At 41.4% G+C, this 16806-nt stretch overlaps 1 protein-coding gene across 1 annotated transcript; it reads left to right on the top strand.

The window, feature by feature from the left end:
- Positions 1-51: 51 nt before the first annotated feature.
- On the top strand, positions 52-16616 carry nup107 (nucleoporin 107). The gene is made up of 27 exons (XM_085251297.1): positions 52-297; positions 1570-1652; positions 2392-2487; positions 2581-2675; positions 3068-3203; positions 3287-3390; positions 3474-3589; positions 3668-3716; positions 3848-3919; positions 6472-6560; positions 6645-6720; positions 6805-6918; positions 7500-7590; positions 9592-9671; positions 9776-9835; positions 9956-10101; positions 10177-10225; positions 10337-10406; positions 10491-10606; positions 12326-12515; positions 12593-12699; positions 14319-14421; positions 14523-14683; positions 14774-14899; positions 15007-15120; positions 15232-15399; positions 16400-16616. The coding sequence occupies exons 1-27, from the start codon at positions 290-292 to the stop codon at positions 16505-16507; spliced, it is 2727 nt and encodes a 908-aa protein (XP_085107423.1). The 5' UTR covers positions 52-289; the 3' UTR covers positions 16508-16616.
- Positions 16617-16806: the final 190 nt, after the last annotated feature.

Raw genomic sequence — 16806 nt, 5'->3', positions numbered from 1 at the left:
CGTGGCATTATGTGTTGCTTTGAGATCTTTTAGCTTACATCAGACAGGTTCTCTTTTAGTGATTCAATAGATTTGGACGTAATCAGATTTAGATTTTTTTTTCTATGATTAATAAAATACTTAAGTTTACAAAAAAACAGTGGAAACATATACAAGGCTGGATGCAATCTAATTACAACTCGTGGGGGCAGCAGTGTGAATTAAGAGACGCAGTCTGCTGAGAATTGAAAAGATGTAGAAGAAGCAGCCCCGTTAAACCTCGTGAAGCGGGAACTGACAACTCACCGCTATGGACTGGTAAAAACATTATTTTTAAGCGTTATTCAGCAGTTATACACATTTTACTCTTATGTATGGTTAGTTGGGCATGTGTCTGGTGATTACAGACCATTGGCCTTTTATTTAGTCCACGAGTGTGCTAAATTCAGGGACTTCAACTTTGCTAGCTAACGTTAACAATGCTAACAGCGCTAATGCTGCCGTTCACAGTGAGTGGCGATGCTAACCGGCTAAATGCTCTGGTTTTGGTACAGTTGACAGTCGGTAACAAGAGCTGCTTTCTAGGGTGAATAAAATAAGAACTAGTGGTTTAGTAGAGCTGTTAGCAGCCAGTATTTTGGAAGAACTACTGCAATTAGGGAAGTATTACGCAAAGATAGATTTACGAGGTTATAACTGAACTACGTTAAGTGTTATAAAGATTGCAGTATGTTGTTGTTTTATGAGTACTAACTTTTGATATGCTCTCGGCTATATATATCGTGGCAAAATTGTTTGCTGTAGTTGTTTTATTTACATTGCATGGGTTCACACAGAACTGTGACGCTTCTTGTTAGTTTAGGCACAGTTAAAGCCAGTGACTAAAATTGTTTTTTAAAGAGAACCGTCGGGAAGTGCCACGGCTTTTTGTGTTGAACCTAACAGTAACCTTTGACAAGTGATTAGAAAATTAAATTGTCTTTTGTCTTCTTTTGACTGCTTCTAGTAATTTAAAGATTTACATATAATGTCAAGAACAAGGTTGATGTCCAGAGCTGTGGCAGCTACAGAGAGATAAAGATGATGAGCCATACCATGAAGCTCTGGGGAAAGAGATGCTGAAGCTAAGAAGTGAGGTGATTAAAAAGCAAGAAGCAATATGGCTTCACGAAAGGGCAGGTTTACAGGATCTTAGTGAGACCTGCCAAAATGTATGGTTTGGAGACGGTGGCACTGAAAAAATAGGTTGTCAAGCTGAAGTCACCAGGATGGACAGGATTAGATACAAGGACAGCTCGGGCTGAGATGGTTTGAACATGTGCAGAGGAGGGATGGTGCATATATTCGACAAAGGATGTTGAAGATGGTCTCTGGAGATTCACGGATGGTGTAAAGGTGGACTTGGAGAGGAGAATTTTTGGGAAAGGATGACGGGTAGGGAGATGATCTAATATCGCAACCCCTAAAGAGAGCAGAGAAAGAAAAAAAGATGTAAATTCAGTGATGTAAAAGCCTCTGAACTGCACATACATTAATATGTTTATAATTCTCTAGGTAAGGTGCTTTCTTGTGCTTCATCTTGTCCTTCAGGGCTCAGAGTGAGCTGCCGTCTCCGGTGGTTCGAGACGACGAGGTAACGGTTGCTGCCCGCAGGAGGAGGAAGAAAGTGGCCTGTATCCTGCTGCAGAAAGACTTTAACCTGATTCCTGTCCAGCCCCTACACCAACCCACTCAACCCAGCAGCTGCTGATGGGTCTTTTAATAAAGGGGAAAGGTGGAAATGTAGCTGCAAGCTTTATGGTACATTCACCTTTCTAAAATGGGAACAGGAACCTGTAACCCTACGATTTAAACTGTGATTTGTCCCGTCTTGTCCATTTTAGATGGTGGAGTCTCAGAATTGGAGGGCTTTATAACCTAGTTCAATCAATGTTGGTTGGTTTGGAGTGCTTCATTTGGTGGAGCTTCCACACAAATGCATAAACACAGTCCAGGTGGGACATGGTGTATGGGTTGGATTATAAATGAGCTCCCGTTGGTGTGTTATTGTATGGTGCAGAAATTGTTGTGATTATTGAGTCATGGTTAAGATCTGTAGTATGAAGCAAGTGCAACAAATCCTAAAATCCCAGCAAGAGATTCTGGGTATCATGATGACGATTATCAGCAATCTTTCTTGATCGTTTTTTTTTTTTTTTTTTTTTTTAAATTTAAAAAAAAAAGTGGATTTTTTAAAATTTCACCTTTCTAATGCAATAAACCGACTGATTGCCGCCTGCATCTGTGTTTAATATGGTGGCATAAGTAGACTGGAAGTGCTTAATTTATCTGGGGTTTTGTTGTGTGGAGCTGTTTGCTACAGTGTTCATTGATAAAGTAGAAGCTGCTTGTTTTCCTGACTGTTGCTGTCAGTCCCATCACCCGGTAGCGGCAGCCCTGTCATTTCCACAGTGACACCAGCCCGGCCCCTGCTCAGGAACACACCTGCTTCACTCTTCAGACAGGCGGGTAAGACACACACTCACTCTCACTCTACAGGTATCAGAGGCATTTATATTTGACTAAATCTCCACTCTCTTCTCATTCATCTGTTTGTCTCAGTTACTCCCAGAGTTCCAGATGTTTCATCCATTTTGGCCCCAGGAGGCCGAACGCCTCGATACACACACACGCCCAGAAACGCACTCAGCAGTCTGGTAAGACACACACACTTCTCTATTAATGTATATATATTTTGTTAAATAAATGAAAACGTGAGTTCTTTGCACTTCCACTGTTTTCCATGACACAAAGAATGGTGTCTTTGTGTCAGTGATGTCGCAAACTTTCTTTAATGTGAAAATACAGACAGCAGAAAAAACATATTGATTAGTGTGGGTTTTGTTTAGGTAGTTAAGTTGTGATTGGTGGAAATGCTGTCGTCACTAACCCAAACAGGCCAGCTGCTGACCAGTTAGCTTGCTCAGATACTCCAGACCTTCAGTGTATCAGTTTTGTCAAACTCTGCTTGAACTTAATGATGTATTACTTACAATCATATTTATGTTGAACTCATTGCCAACTTCATAATGATGCTCTGTGTGTGTAGAATCTGGACGACAGTGATTGGACTAACAGCATGTACACGTCGCCTGTTTCGGGTCTGGAGAACACGAGTTTCTTCAGAGAAGATATGGGGAACCTCAGCTCAGCTCTCCTAAAGGAGGATGACCCAGGAGAGGCTGGTGAGCAAATCACCTGAGCATGCCCAGTTACTCTGCAGGTGTCTTGTTGTTCCCGCTAACGCTCCGGTTTTTGCTCCTTTAAGCCGCTGCCAGTCTTTTCCCAGAGTTCCTCGGGGCTTTTCTGAAACACTCTTCCTCTGCCGTGTTTGAGCTGCTGGATGATTATCAGGCGCTCTGCCAGGATAAGGTAGGCGAGTTTGCTTGATGTGGTGTGAAAGCTGTGCTGTGCTAATTTTAAATGCTCTCTTGTCCTCCGTCACATGCCTTAAGGTGGATGTGCTGCAGTCTGTGGTGCTCAGAGCGGGTCAGAATAGTAAAACAGCTGGCGTCCGTTGGCTGCTGCAGCAGGAGAACTGCACCTGGAGGCTCATCACCTCGCTCTACAGGTACCTAATTCACTGATTCACTTTCTGTAACTAATTGGCTGTCTGCTCAACTTTCAACAATCAAATGTGTTCATGTAGAGATCGGGTCCAGTTGGCGCTGGAGGATGACCTCATGACAGACATGGTTGTGAGTAACGTATTCTGGATTGTTTTTGGCCTCTTTTAAAACTACAGAGCTCTAGCTTCAGTAAACAACACAATCACAGCAGGAATCTGAGTCTTCTGGAAGCTGCAATGATTACCTGTTTGTGTTTGTAGGTGCCCAGCGAGAGCGAGAAGGTTGTAGTGGAGCAGCTTTTCCAGAGAGATGCCGTCATACGACAGAGCCAGGTAGCTAACACACGCACAAAAGAAAGAGTTACAGTGATGAGGGTTTGCAGGTTGTCTAGAATAGAATAGAATAATCCTTTAATTGTCCCACAAGGGGAAATTTGGGTGTAACAGCAGCAAGAAAGACACATATACAAACAAGACACAGAACAGAAACCTACACAATTTATATCAAGGACAATGGTTACCAAAAACAGAGTACTGTACCGTTATTAAATTAAATAAATTTAAATGAAATTAAGAGGCAAACTCTGGTTAAAGTGTGAATCGATTGATAAAATAGTGCAAGTTACAGCGCTGATGTAAACCTCTGTTTGCTGGGAGCAGTTTTGATTGTACAGTTTGAGAGCTGCAGGGAGGAAGGACCTGCGGAAACGCTCCTTCGTGCATTGAGCATGCAGCAGTCTGTCACTGAAGGAGATCTGCAGTTCAGCAACATTTACATGCACGGGGTGGGAGACTGTCCATCACAGAAGTTATTTTGGCCAGAGTCCTTTTGTCTCCCACTACCTGCACTGGGTCCAGGTGCATCCCAGAACAGAGCTGGCCTTCTTAATGCGTTTATCCAACCTCTTCCTCTCAGCTGCTGATAAACTGATGCTCCAATATACAAAACTAAAAAATGACAGATGCCACCACAGAGTGATAGGTCTTTAAAAGCACTCCCTGGACTCCAAATGACCTCAGCAGGTAGAGTCTGCTCTGACCCTTCCTGTAAAGAGCATCAGTGTTGTGGCTCCAGTCTAGTTTATTATTCAAATGAACACCCAGGTACCTATACGAGTCCACTATGTCAATGTCCACTCCCTGGATGTTCACCGGTGTTAGTGTGGTGGGGCTGCGTCTGTGTCTGTTCTACAGGGCAGATTTAATCATGGATTAGCTGCAATAGGGTTACATGATTTCTGTCTTTTTGTTAGATTTTTTAACAGTAAATCATTCAAAGATGAAAATGGTGAGTTAACTTGGGTCCTTCTGGATCCGGCCTGCACCATTAATGAGTTTATCTCAACTCTCGGGACTTGTGTAGCTTATTGATCTCAACCCGACCATCCTGTGCTCCTGTACAAAACTAAAGTGAACCTGTACCACATGAAATTAAAGCTGTGTACTTACATTTCCATTGTAGCAACACCAAGTCTTTAGGATCTTTAGTATTGGTGGTTGTGGTTTACTTTATTTGTTTTAATTCATAAGAAGCCCTTTCCCACGAGTACCTGCTCGGCTCAGCTCAAATCTTGGTTTTTAGGGTTTTCCATTAGGTGGTATTACCTGGTACTGGGTAGTGGTTTTTTTTTTTTTTTTTTTTTTTTTTTTTTTTTTTTTTAGTAACCTACTCAGCCGGTGTTCCAGCTGAGCCGAGTCGATCCAGAAATGTGACGTCAAGAGTAGGGCTGGGCGATATGACCCAAAATTCATATCTCGATATTTTTTTTAGCTGGATGGCGATATAAGATATATATCTCGATATTTTTTTTTTTTTTTTAAAGTTTAAAGTTTAAAGTTAAGAGCAAAAAGAGATTTATAGTCACACTGTGTCCCAGATGTCACACGGGCACTTTTATTTACATACAGCGTAGATGTACATGAAGAAATTACTCAAAAATAAATTATCAGCATTTATTAAATAATCATGGTCCATAAATAAAGGAAAACAATCTTGTTTTTGTGCATAACAAAAAGCTCACAATTGTGCAGTCAAAATGTAAACTAATAGACGCTGAGCGTAATAACAAAGACAGATTTCACAGCTGCACCACGTCTCTGAACAGGTACCATTTGTGGTCCTTATACACACACAGTACGTATCACTCCGCGAGGCTCCTCCTCGGTAGCCGTAATCCTCCGACAATCTATCAAGCGGTGCAGCTCCGTAGCTTAGCAAAGTCATATTAAAACATTTTTGACAGATTGCTGAGCGCTGTGTACCACATAAAATCGGTTCGCGGTCAGTAAGCACAACCAGAATTCATACATAAGGCGCACTGTCGATTTTGAAAAAATGAATGGATTTTAGGCCGTGCAGCCCCTCCGGGCTGCATGTCGTTAGCGCGGTTAGCTCGCTAACACGTTGACACCGTCCAGCCCCACGCACGGGGCGATCCGAGTTAACGCGCTATTTCCGCTTTCATCTTGTCATTGCCTGCAGGTGAAGCTATGGGGGAGGGGGAGTTGTGTTCAGTGAAGGAGAGGCGAGGCCGAGTAACGTTGCGTAGAGACAAAAGTGGACGAGAGAGAGGCAAACCTGCGGCTCCATAAGTATAATTATAACGTAACATAGACTATATCGATATAAACGATATTGTCACATCTTGTATCTCGTATGAAAATATATTGATATTTTTTAAAAAACTCGATATATCGCCCAGCCCTAGTCAAGAGACTGAATGCCACTAATCGGACAGTCAGTGTCGTCATGGTTTTGTGAATGAAGAAGCGTGGAAATTTTGGTAAAGTCTTTTGATCTTGATGGTATCTGGACTCTATATTTCCTGTGATCTAATGAGCTGATTGTAAGGCTAATTGTTTCCCTGGTGGTTGCTGTGTTGCAGCTGGTTGTTGATTGGCTGGAGAGCATTGCCAAGGATCAGATTGGAGATTTCTCTGATAACATCGAATACTACGCCAAAAATGTGTGCTGGTGAGCCCCTTTGTTTATTTATGAAAGCATAAAGCCCACATTGTTATGTGCATTAAAGTCTTCGGTGGGGTATTTGTGTTTTAGGGAGAATACTCTCCACGCACTGAAGATGAGAAGGAAGAGCGGCACCACCTTCACAGTCCCTCTGGTCACTGAGCTGGTGAGGCCTGTTACTGCAAACATAATCACATAATTTCTTTGTCCCCTATGTTTCTGAATGTGTTCATAACGTTTGTGTGTTTAGGACCCAGATGCCCCCCTCCGGCAGCAGCGCCCCCTGGCTGATCTGGACAGAGAGGACGACGCCCGGCTGCTGAAGAACCTGTTCACACTGATTAGAGCGGGGATGACCGAGGAGGTGAAGAGACATTGAGACGCACAGCAGGGGATAGAGGGGCATCAATAAACGAATGTTTTTATTAAAGTTCACCTTCCAGACAAATTCAACTTAGTGCTATATAAGACTGAAACCAGTCTTGAAACTCATTGCTACCCGGAGTGGGAACCGTAGTCTCAGGTTCACGCTCTAATTCTCATCCCAGCCTCTTCAGTCAGGGTAACAAAAAATCAAAACACACTCAGTGTTTTCTTTAAAAGCTGAAACAAGTCAAGCTTTTAGTTGTGTTTCTCTCTGCTATGATCCAGAAAATATATAAGCTCTGAAGGATTTCCACCAGGAAAGCTGTAAAGCCCGGTGGCTTCAGGGTAATCAGAGGCAGATAATTTAATAGTGCACTTTATTGGTGTCGTGCTGGTGCTTTGGGAGATCCTCCATGATGTCTCAGGTAAGATTATCCTATCTCTTAGGTGCACCATAAGGACAGGAAAGCTGAGAGGAGCTTGGAGCACATAATGAAAAGTTTTGATGGTCTCTGGTGGATGCTGTGAAGTTTCATTTGCTGTTCATTTCTTCAGCGGTTTGTCTTTGTGTTTTTTCAGGCTCAACGGTTGTGCAAACGCTGTGGTCAGGCCTGGAGAGCAGCAACTCTGGAAGGCTGGAAACTCTACCATGACCCCAACATGACCTCAGGTACTGTCTAGAGATGGCACGATACCACTTTTTTATGTCCGATACCGATATCATGAATTTTGATATCTGCCGATACCGATATGAATCCGATATAGTGTGTTTTTTAATATCTTGCTGCATTTTGTATAAGTTCATAGTCAAGTTTAAATAAACAACAGCACTAAAGCTATTCTGTTATACCTGTGTGTAAAAAGTACACTGCGCCCAAAATATTTCATAGTTCAGCAACACTGATCAATCTAATAAACTTAAACCTGCTCCATCCTTCCTATTCTGGTATTTTAAAGAGTACTTAGCATAAATATTAAGCAACCTAACTAATAGGGTTGCAAACTACCAGCAAAAAAAAATAAAAAATAGGGAACCACCCCCACCCTCCACTTTGTGATGCTTAATCGATGTAATCAACTTTAATTTGATGCAGTGTGAAAAAAAAAAAAAAATGCACAGAAATAAATTATTTTTTCAAGAATAATTAAATAGATTCAACATCTTTCTTCAACAGAATTGCAGACTGCACAGATGGTACTTTCCCAAAGGAAAAAGTACTATAGCTTACTAGGGTATATTAGACTTAACAGTTACTATATACAGTAATGGACTTCTATACATTTTACATAAGATTAAAACTTTGGGTGTCAGATAATTATTTATTAAAAGCTAGACATTTTAAATGAGAATAAGAAAGAAAAGTATGTCTTTGTGCCCCCTTTTCCCTGTTAATGCCCTATCGGCCCCCTTGGCTAAACTTTGCTAAATCCGCCCCTGCACAGTTACCAGCCGTCAGCTACGTAGAAAAAGATCCTCGAGTAGAAAGTAATATTAAATGAATTCTAACAACAGCATTTTTTATTTCTCGCCGATATCCGATCCAGTAATTTAGGTCAGTATCGGACCGATACGTAATATCGGATCGGTCCATCTCTAGTACTGTCTGGCCCCAAAGTAACGAGCACAAGGAGTGATGTTACTTAAGTTTAAATATCTGTGCTCAGCCATCCAAAGCAACGAGAGAAATTCTGTAAGAAATCTGAGCCTTTCTGTTTTTCAACATAATGACACAGAAATGCTGCTGTATGAAAGAGCGGAATCTGTCAGCATGACAGAGATTAATTGGGAATAATCTGTAAGGAAAAACAATGTAAAATTACTATTTGAAGTTCAGGAAGCTTATTCCCCAGACTGACCTGTATGCATAAAGCAGAAATCTTGTAATTCACAGAAATAGCCCTTTTTGCCCCTCGGCTCTGAAAGGCTGATGGGGTGGTGACATCACCCTGCTGAGTGAGTGCAACAACTCGAGAACGAAGTGATATAGAGCTCAAATTAATAGGGGCTTCTACCAAAAATCTCAGACTGGTTTGAATCTCAGTGACCTTGACTTCAAGGTCAAAGGTCCAGTTTTTTAAAAATCTTCTAAATGTGATAACTGAGGAGCAAGGTGACCTAGGAGTTTAAAATTGATGATAACAGGGGTGTCTACTAGGAGGCTGACAGGGTGTGTGTGTGTGTGTGTGTGTGTGTGTGTGTGTGTGTGTGTGTGTGTGTGTGTGTGTGTGTGTGTGCGTGTGTGCGTGTGTGTGTGTACAAGTTGTTTTAAAAAAAAAATCTGTGGTAGATGGTGAAATAACATCTTTCTGTCTTTATGCCATTTAGTTATTTACCTATTGCTTAATAACTTTGGTGTAGTGTGAATGGCCATTGGGGAGGTCTGAAGAAACTTAAATTTGACACACCTGCTTTAATTGGAGAAAGGAAGAGGAACCACCATGATAATTACAATTCCTGAAGCCTGGGCTTGCTGCTCACAGTGATCATTAACTGTATCCATGTTTAATATGTACATCCACCATTGTAACAGCATTTATGACAAGAAATAAGGAAACGCAACAGGACCCTAATTAAAGGAATTTCTGGGACTTTTCCCACCTTTTTAAATACAAAGTATACCTGTACGATCCTTCTCTGAATGACTGTCTATTTGTCCTCTTCTCTCTGCAGGTGGTATCGAGTTGCAGCCAGTTGAAGGAAACCCACAAAGAGGGATATGGAAGGCCTGCTGCTGGAGAATGGCCGAGGAGGTACGTCATGCATTACCAAATGTGTGAGAAATAAGAAGGCTGAGCTTGTGTTCAGTCAAGCTTGAAAATGAGAAGAATAAAGCAAAATAAAATGTGTGTTTTAGGAGCAGTTAAACAGATATGAGAGGGCGATCTATGCCAGCCTGAGTGGGAACCTCAAACCGGTAATATAACCAGTTTCTGTGTTAATCAGAAATCAGCAGCTCAGAGTCACCTCTGTGTTTACGGTCAGTCGAATCTTAGATAATGGCAGACCTGACTGTGTGTGTGTGTTTGCGTGTTAGCTGCTGGCAGTGTGCGAATCGTGGGAGGACTGCGTGTGGGCGTATTTCCGAGTGATGGTAGACTCACTGGTTGAGAAGGATCTCATGTCTTCGGGTATGGCTCATCATGAGGTGGAGACGTTACCACGGGAGTACCTGGAGGCCAAGTACGACACACACAGAATAAAAAAACAAAAAAACAAAAAACTGCTTCGTCTCTGATCTACTGCCTCCTCTTGCAGCTGGACCATGGAGAAAGTGTTTGAGGAGCTTCAAGCATCTGAGTCGAAGGTAAAACCGGTTCTAACTGAATGTGATTGGTGGGACATATTGAAATTGCACAGCACAGTAAACCAGTGTTTGTTTGTTTGTTTGTTTGTTTGTTTATTTTTCTGTGCGCAGCGGGTGCTGGAGGAGACGAGAGAGCATTATCATGTCATCCAGAAGTTTGTCATCCTGGGGGACCTGGATGGTAAGACCAGCTCTGACCCGATGGGTCGCATCAAACATGTAAGCTCCAGTTTCTCATGAACCCCTTTGTTTGTGTCTCATTCAGGCCTGTTGGAGGAGTTTTCCGATTGGCTAACTGCATCTAAACCCCTCCCCTCGCACCTGCTGCGCTTCATGACTCACCTTGTGCTGTTCTTCCGCTCCTTGGGTTTGGCACTAAAGGTAAAATTCACGTTAAAGGTTCTTACTGGTCATTTTATGAGAAATTTTTCGCTTTAGCCTGTATTTAATTTATAGATACTGAGAGCTGATTGGATCTGATGTAATGTAACTTTAACCTCACTTTTAAATAGGGCTGCTCGATTATGGCAAAAATGATAATCACGATTATTTTCACTGAAATTGAGATCACGATTATTTGACGATATTTATTTAACCCTTTAAGACCTACTATAGAACCAAGTCCACCAGAGCTTATATTATTTTTTTTACATGCTGTAGTGCCATTTGTGGGAGCATTTCAAGTTGCTATACATCAATACAACTGTTATAGCCCATATTTTAATAATATGTATGCATTAAGTCCATAGTAATTACATAAATTGCAAAAAAGTGCAATAAACTACAAAAAAAATTGAAAATTGCTTTTGTTTTGTTTACATATATTTCTACTTGGAGAAATTTAAGAGGTTTATCCCTCAAAACTTTAAATACAATAAAGTTGCAAAAAATAGTTTACAACAACAGGAAATTTATTTTGAGTGTCTTCATAGTTTTATTTTGGAGATACAGCAATTTTTATATACTGCAGGAAAAACAAAAAACAATCCTATGATGCAAATTTGCAAAGAAAACAGCATGTGCATCATTTCACTGTGGGAAGTGTTACGAACAGCTGATAGGAACGGCAAAGCGTGTTTCTGGAATATTATGTTTTTGTTCCTGCAAGCGATTTTTATGCAATTTTTGCAAAGCTATATGTGGAACGAAACCGTGACCGAGGACAAGCTGATGGCATCAGATGTAAGTACAACTCCTCCGGTTTCATATGCAAAACAAATTATTGCGCTAGCTTACACGGTTCAGGTTCTACAGGGATTTAAAAATAGTTACGCAAAACGGAGCGTGCTGCTCTGACCGGCTTTAAAGGGTTAACAATGACTTTAAAAAAATAATATAAAATAGTGTGCAACACCACTGAAGTTTTTTTTTTTTTTTTAAACTCTCTTTTCAACCAACGGCAGTCACTCTCCTCTCCAAATAACTTCTGCTTAGCTTTCCGAGCTTCCCTCGGGTCCTCTTAATCAGCGGTCTCCAACCTTTTTTGCGCCACGGACCGGTTTATGCCCGACAATATTTTCACGGACGGCCTTTAAGGTGTCGCGGATAAATGAGGGAGGGGCTAATAATCGGCTCAGTCATTTTTAATGATCGTTGAAAGCCCAGATCGTAATCGTGATTAAAATTCGATTAATTGAGCAGCCCTACTTTTAAATGTATCTTTCAGCTTCTTGCCTAAAGTAAAGAAGACAGAGCTGACAAACTCTCAAAGAATAAATAATTAATCAACAAAACTGCAAACAGTGAATCACTTTTTCATTTTTGGTCATGTTTCCAGCCTTTTTTTTTTTTTTTTTTTTTTTTTTTTTTTTTTTTTTTAATACAAATTTTGAATTTTGAGTGTAAAGAATTGAGCTGATTGGGTGTGAGGAACACTGTGGAGTCCAACAAATGGGCTTTATGTTTTGTTTTGTTTTGTTTTTTTATAACCCCCCAAATTCCTCAAACTCTCCCCAAATCCTAAAAAATTCAGGATACAAATCTGGAGCCGCAGCAGAACTTCAATACCAGCTCATGTGAATGAGGCGTTCACATCGAGGATAATCAGTTTGTTTACGGGTTCACATTTTTAAATGTCGTGTTCCCGCCTCTCGCCTCTAGGAGGAGGTGTGCATTGATGTGGTGAAGGCGTACGTCTCCCTTCTGATCCAAGATCAGCAGACAGACCTTGTGGCAAGCTACGTCGGCCAGCTTCCCGCCGACCTTGCAATCTCTCAATATGCTGCGTTCCTGGAGACCGTCACCCAGCCGGAACTCCGCCCCCGCTGCCTGCAGCTCGCCATTGAAGCTGGTGAGACAGACACACACTGAGGTCAGTAAGAGCAGACCCTTTATCACTGAAAGAAAACTGACCATGTGTGTGCATAGGTCTGGATGTTTCTGCCGTAACCAAGCTGGTGGTGGAGACTGTGAGAGAGACAGACGACACAGAGTTCACGCACCATAGCCAGACGCTGGAGACGGGAACTACGAAGGTAACGACCAAAGTGTTCACTTTGGATTTAATTTCTCTTATGAGGTCATTCCAGTAATTTGTCTAAATTATAACGAATGTAACTTTGCACACGTGTGGGAATATATTAGGGCAGTGTTTCCTAAAGTAGGGGGAGCGCAGAGCCATTGCATAGGGGGGGCAGTATAAATTTAAAACAAAAAGAATGCTTGGACACGGCTAGCATAATGGACAGGGTTTTGATGGGGCTTCCACACAAATGCAAAGCAGAAGATGAACGAACCTTTGCCACATGTTTCCAAACCAACTTCCTTTCAAGCCAAAGACTAGAAAATATGGTGACGCATAGCTTGCCTTTGGCTTCACCTGCACCTGCATTTGTTTCCCCTGCTTTGGGAGCATGCACTGGGCTGTCCAAATCACGGACAAACAGTATCCCACATTCTTGATTTTTAGTTCACAAACACTTCTTATAATGAAATTTTGGCGATGTTATCTCTTTATACAGGAAAGTTACAGTGGGATACAAATAATATCAGGCTGATCCTGCCACAATTTGTTCCCCCGGTTAAAATAACAAACAGTATCCCACAGCTGTTTGTTTTTAAACCCATTTTGCACAGAGACATTTTTTGAAAAATGTATTGATAGTAGTGTTGAATAGTATTACACAGTAAAAAAACAAAAAAAAATCAACAAACAACTGTACTTAAAGTAATTACACCATAATGATGGTTTTTTTTTTTGTTATGTGTGTGGTTGGAGGATGTGCTTGTGTCGGGGATTTTCTTGTGTATATTTAAAAAAGAAAAAAAAAGGGGGGGGGGGGCTAGCAAAAAGTTTAAGAACCACCGTATTAAGCCATGTGTCACAACTTTGGTTTAAACCTTTAAAAACTACATAAAATTTTTATATGTGGAACATCTTAAAGGTAAACTGCCTTATTTAGCAGAGGTATGCAGAATGTTCCAGTGTTGGTGAAATGTGTGGAAACGGGAAAAGATATTTAGGGCCACTTGCACAATTAAATTCAGCAGCCATCACGCACCATGTCTGGAGAGTGTGTGGTTTGACTGTTATGAGAGCTTCACGCTCTTGCAGGTAATTCTGCTCTTGGATCTGAATCCTTCCCGCTTGACTCGACTGAGTTTTCACAGAAAGTTACCTGCGAGAGAGTGACTCTGCAATGAATACCTGCACCCTTGAAATTATTTAATTTGCTAAGGTTTTTTTTTTTTTTTTTTTTTCTTGCATCGAACTTCTGACATAAATATTATTCCATATACACAAGTCTGCTGAGTCATTGATGCGCCGTATCTCCACTTTTCAGAAATAGAATACTTACATAATTCCCTTTAGGGATTATGTATTTTATGGCAGTTTGTTTGGAGCTGGCCTATATCAAACACAAGCAGAAACAATAGTATGAAGTTCAGAGAGATAACAGGAGAAATTCACACAGCTGCAACAACGTCTGTTTCCGTTTGACGAGTCTGAATGATGTTTTCTGTTCAAGCACGTCTTGATCAGACCAGTTAATTTAGGGTCCATATGAACAGTGATCTTCTAATCCAAGTGTTCATCAGGCTGAAGATGTTTTGTTCATGTAAACATGGCTACAGTGATGTTGTGCTCTGATAGGAGGACCAAAGGAAGATTGATGTCATTGATTGGCTCCTGTATGACCCTGCCCACCGAGCTGAGTCCCTGAAGCAGTCAAATGCCATCATGAGGAATTTTTTGGGTACTTTTTTCTTTTAGCTGTTTATTTATTGATGGTTTTGTTTGTTCCAATTAAATTGCGATTTAGTGGTCAGCTGACTTCCTTCGTCTGTCGTGCCTTAGCTCTGCAGAAACATGACGCAGCCAAGGCGGTGTTCTCTAAAGTCCCGGAAGACTCGATGAGGGAGATCTGCTCCCAGTGGTCAGGAATCAGTCAGACCACGCCGCTTCCTGCTGAGGACGAGAATGCCATCAGAGAGCACCTGTGCATCAGAGCCTATCTGGTCTGTTAGCAACACCTCTCTTCATGTTGTTTTTATAACCCAGTTCACTGAGATGTATTGGACTGAATGTGTGCTTTGATGGTCCTGCAGGAGGCCCACGAGGCGTTCACTGACTGGTTCAGACACAGCAGTTCAGCCCCACAGAAGCCGGCACCGGCACCCGAGGCCAAATTCACTGAGAGGGTAGCCAATGAGATGAGGGAAAAGGAGTACCAGGTATTTATTTTTTTTAATTTATTTTTTATTTAGTTATGGCATCAGTGTTTAAAAATAAAAACGTTACCACTGCAGATGTTCCACATGTGCATTGTCTGGTTTTTCAGGCCTCACTGTCTGCCTGGTCCTGCCGTCTGGATGCTTTGACGGAAGATGTGAAAGAGAGAATCTACAATGTTCTGCTGTTCGTGGACGGAGGCTGGATGGTCGACAACAGACAGGTTACTGCTTAAATCACCACACACAAACTCTAAAAGATTAATTGAGGAGCATCAGCTACATTCATAACATGACCATGTGGTAATTTAATATTTGGTTGGTTGTGTTTTCAGGATTCGGAGCCAGACTCAGAGCGCAGCCACCAAATGGCAGCTTTGCGCTCTCTGTGTCTTCCACGCCTTAGCTTGCTGCTGCTCAGCGTGCTGCAGAGCTCCTCGAGACACCAGGAGGCGCTGCGGCTCGCTGACATCATCTCGTCTGACCAGCACTGCCTCTACCAGGTAACTGAAGCCTGCATGAACTTCCGACTGTTAACTTATGTTTTCTTTGTCAGGGTATTACTCCAGGAAGCAGGTTTAGCTATCAACTGAGTTTGTTAATCCTGAGTTGAAAGGAAACTTTTTTTTGTTCCAGAAAGAGAGTTGACTTCAACTCTGAGTCAATTACCATGGGAGCAGACAGGTTTTCTTCAGCAGGATCTTTTTCTCTGACTCCACCCCTCCTGCTACACCTGAACCGCCTGACTGACACTCAGTTTTATTTTCTCATTCATGAAGTCGCTGTCCAAGCCCAGAACAAGGCCATCAGATGATTTTACAAGCACTGGAATCCCATGGAGATGTGTTTAACATGCACACTTTTATAATCATTCGTCAGTATATGTGGACAGAGACATTATTGGACAGTGATGCCGCTTTCAGATTGTCTGTGCCTCTAAAATATTTACATGACTGAGAAACAAACAGATCTGTGCAAAGCTACAGATCACACTGATCAGTGATCTCAATGATCAGTCATTGATCGTGTTGTACTTAGTCAGTGATGGAAAAATGTCTCACAGCTGACTAACTGGAAAACGAGGCAATGTGGGATTTACAAATTTATGCCTAAGGCGCATTTACCGGAGTGTGCCAGTATTCTTACTTGTATTTATTTAGTTTTGTCCCTCTTGGGTTACAGCTGATTATTTACATTTAAAATCAAAAATAAAATTAGGATTCCATCTTCAGCTGATGAAAATTAAAGTGGGGTAAATATGGGGTAATATTCAATATTCCTCTAAAACGACCCGTTGCCATGGTGAATCGTGGTATTGGAGGTCCATTTATGATGAAGATTTTCTTTCCCTACTTACGGACAGACTTAACTTGGGGTGAACATACTCGGAGTTGATAGATCATATTCACATCAGCTGTACTGGAACGTGAAACTCAAGTTTGTAGAAATTCCTGGTTTCTGTTTCTTTGTTTTAACTCTTTGTTCCTCTTTGCTTGCTCTCAGGTGTTTTCTAAGGAGGAGCTGAGGAGGTTTCTGCAGAAACTGAGGGAGTCGTCTCTCGCTCTGTTGGACCGAGGAGTCGACCCGCTGGGCTACGAACTGCAGCCATGAACGAAGAAACACACACACATAGCAGTGTTTAAAGCGCTGCTGATTTTTGTTTTGTTTTTCGATTGTCTGTTTTTTGCAAAATAAAAAAAATAAAAGCCTGTTTCCTGTAGTGCCTTGTGTATTTTAATTAGAAGCAGTAGTACACGAGAGCTGCCACAGGTGCCAATTTGGGTTTTAAAATTAATATATGTACATATAAACAAATTCTTTATTTAAAAACTATACAGTTATTTATGTTAGAAATATTTCCAAACCATGTGCTACTGGGGTAAAATATACATCAACCTCAAAAATATGAC

This window comes from Mchenga conophoros, linkage group LG17 (genome assembly GCF_057382185.1).
Source record: "Mchenga conophoros isolate Kocher_MC1m ecotype Shallow Benthic linkage group LG17, M_conophoros_male_GT1.1, whole genome shotgun sequence".
In the NCBI taxonomy this organism is placed as follows: domain Eukaryota; kingdom Metazoa; phylum Chordata; class Actinopteri; order Cichliformes; family Cichlidae; genus Mchenga; species Mchenga conophoros.
This window is presented reverse-complemented; position numbering and strand designations above follow the sequence as displayed.

Excerpts from the sequence above, each read along its gene's own strand:
- nup107 (XM_085251297.1), top strand. Across the intron at positions 2,676-3,067 it reads GAAACGCACTCAGCAGTCTG|AATCTGGACGACAGTGATTG; the intron begins GTAAGACACACA and ends CTGTGTGTGTAG. Across the intron at positions 15,121-15,231 it reads GGATGGTCGACAACAGACAG|GATTCGGAGCCAGACTCAGA; the intron begins GTTACTGCTTAA and ends TTGTGTTTTCAG.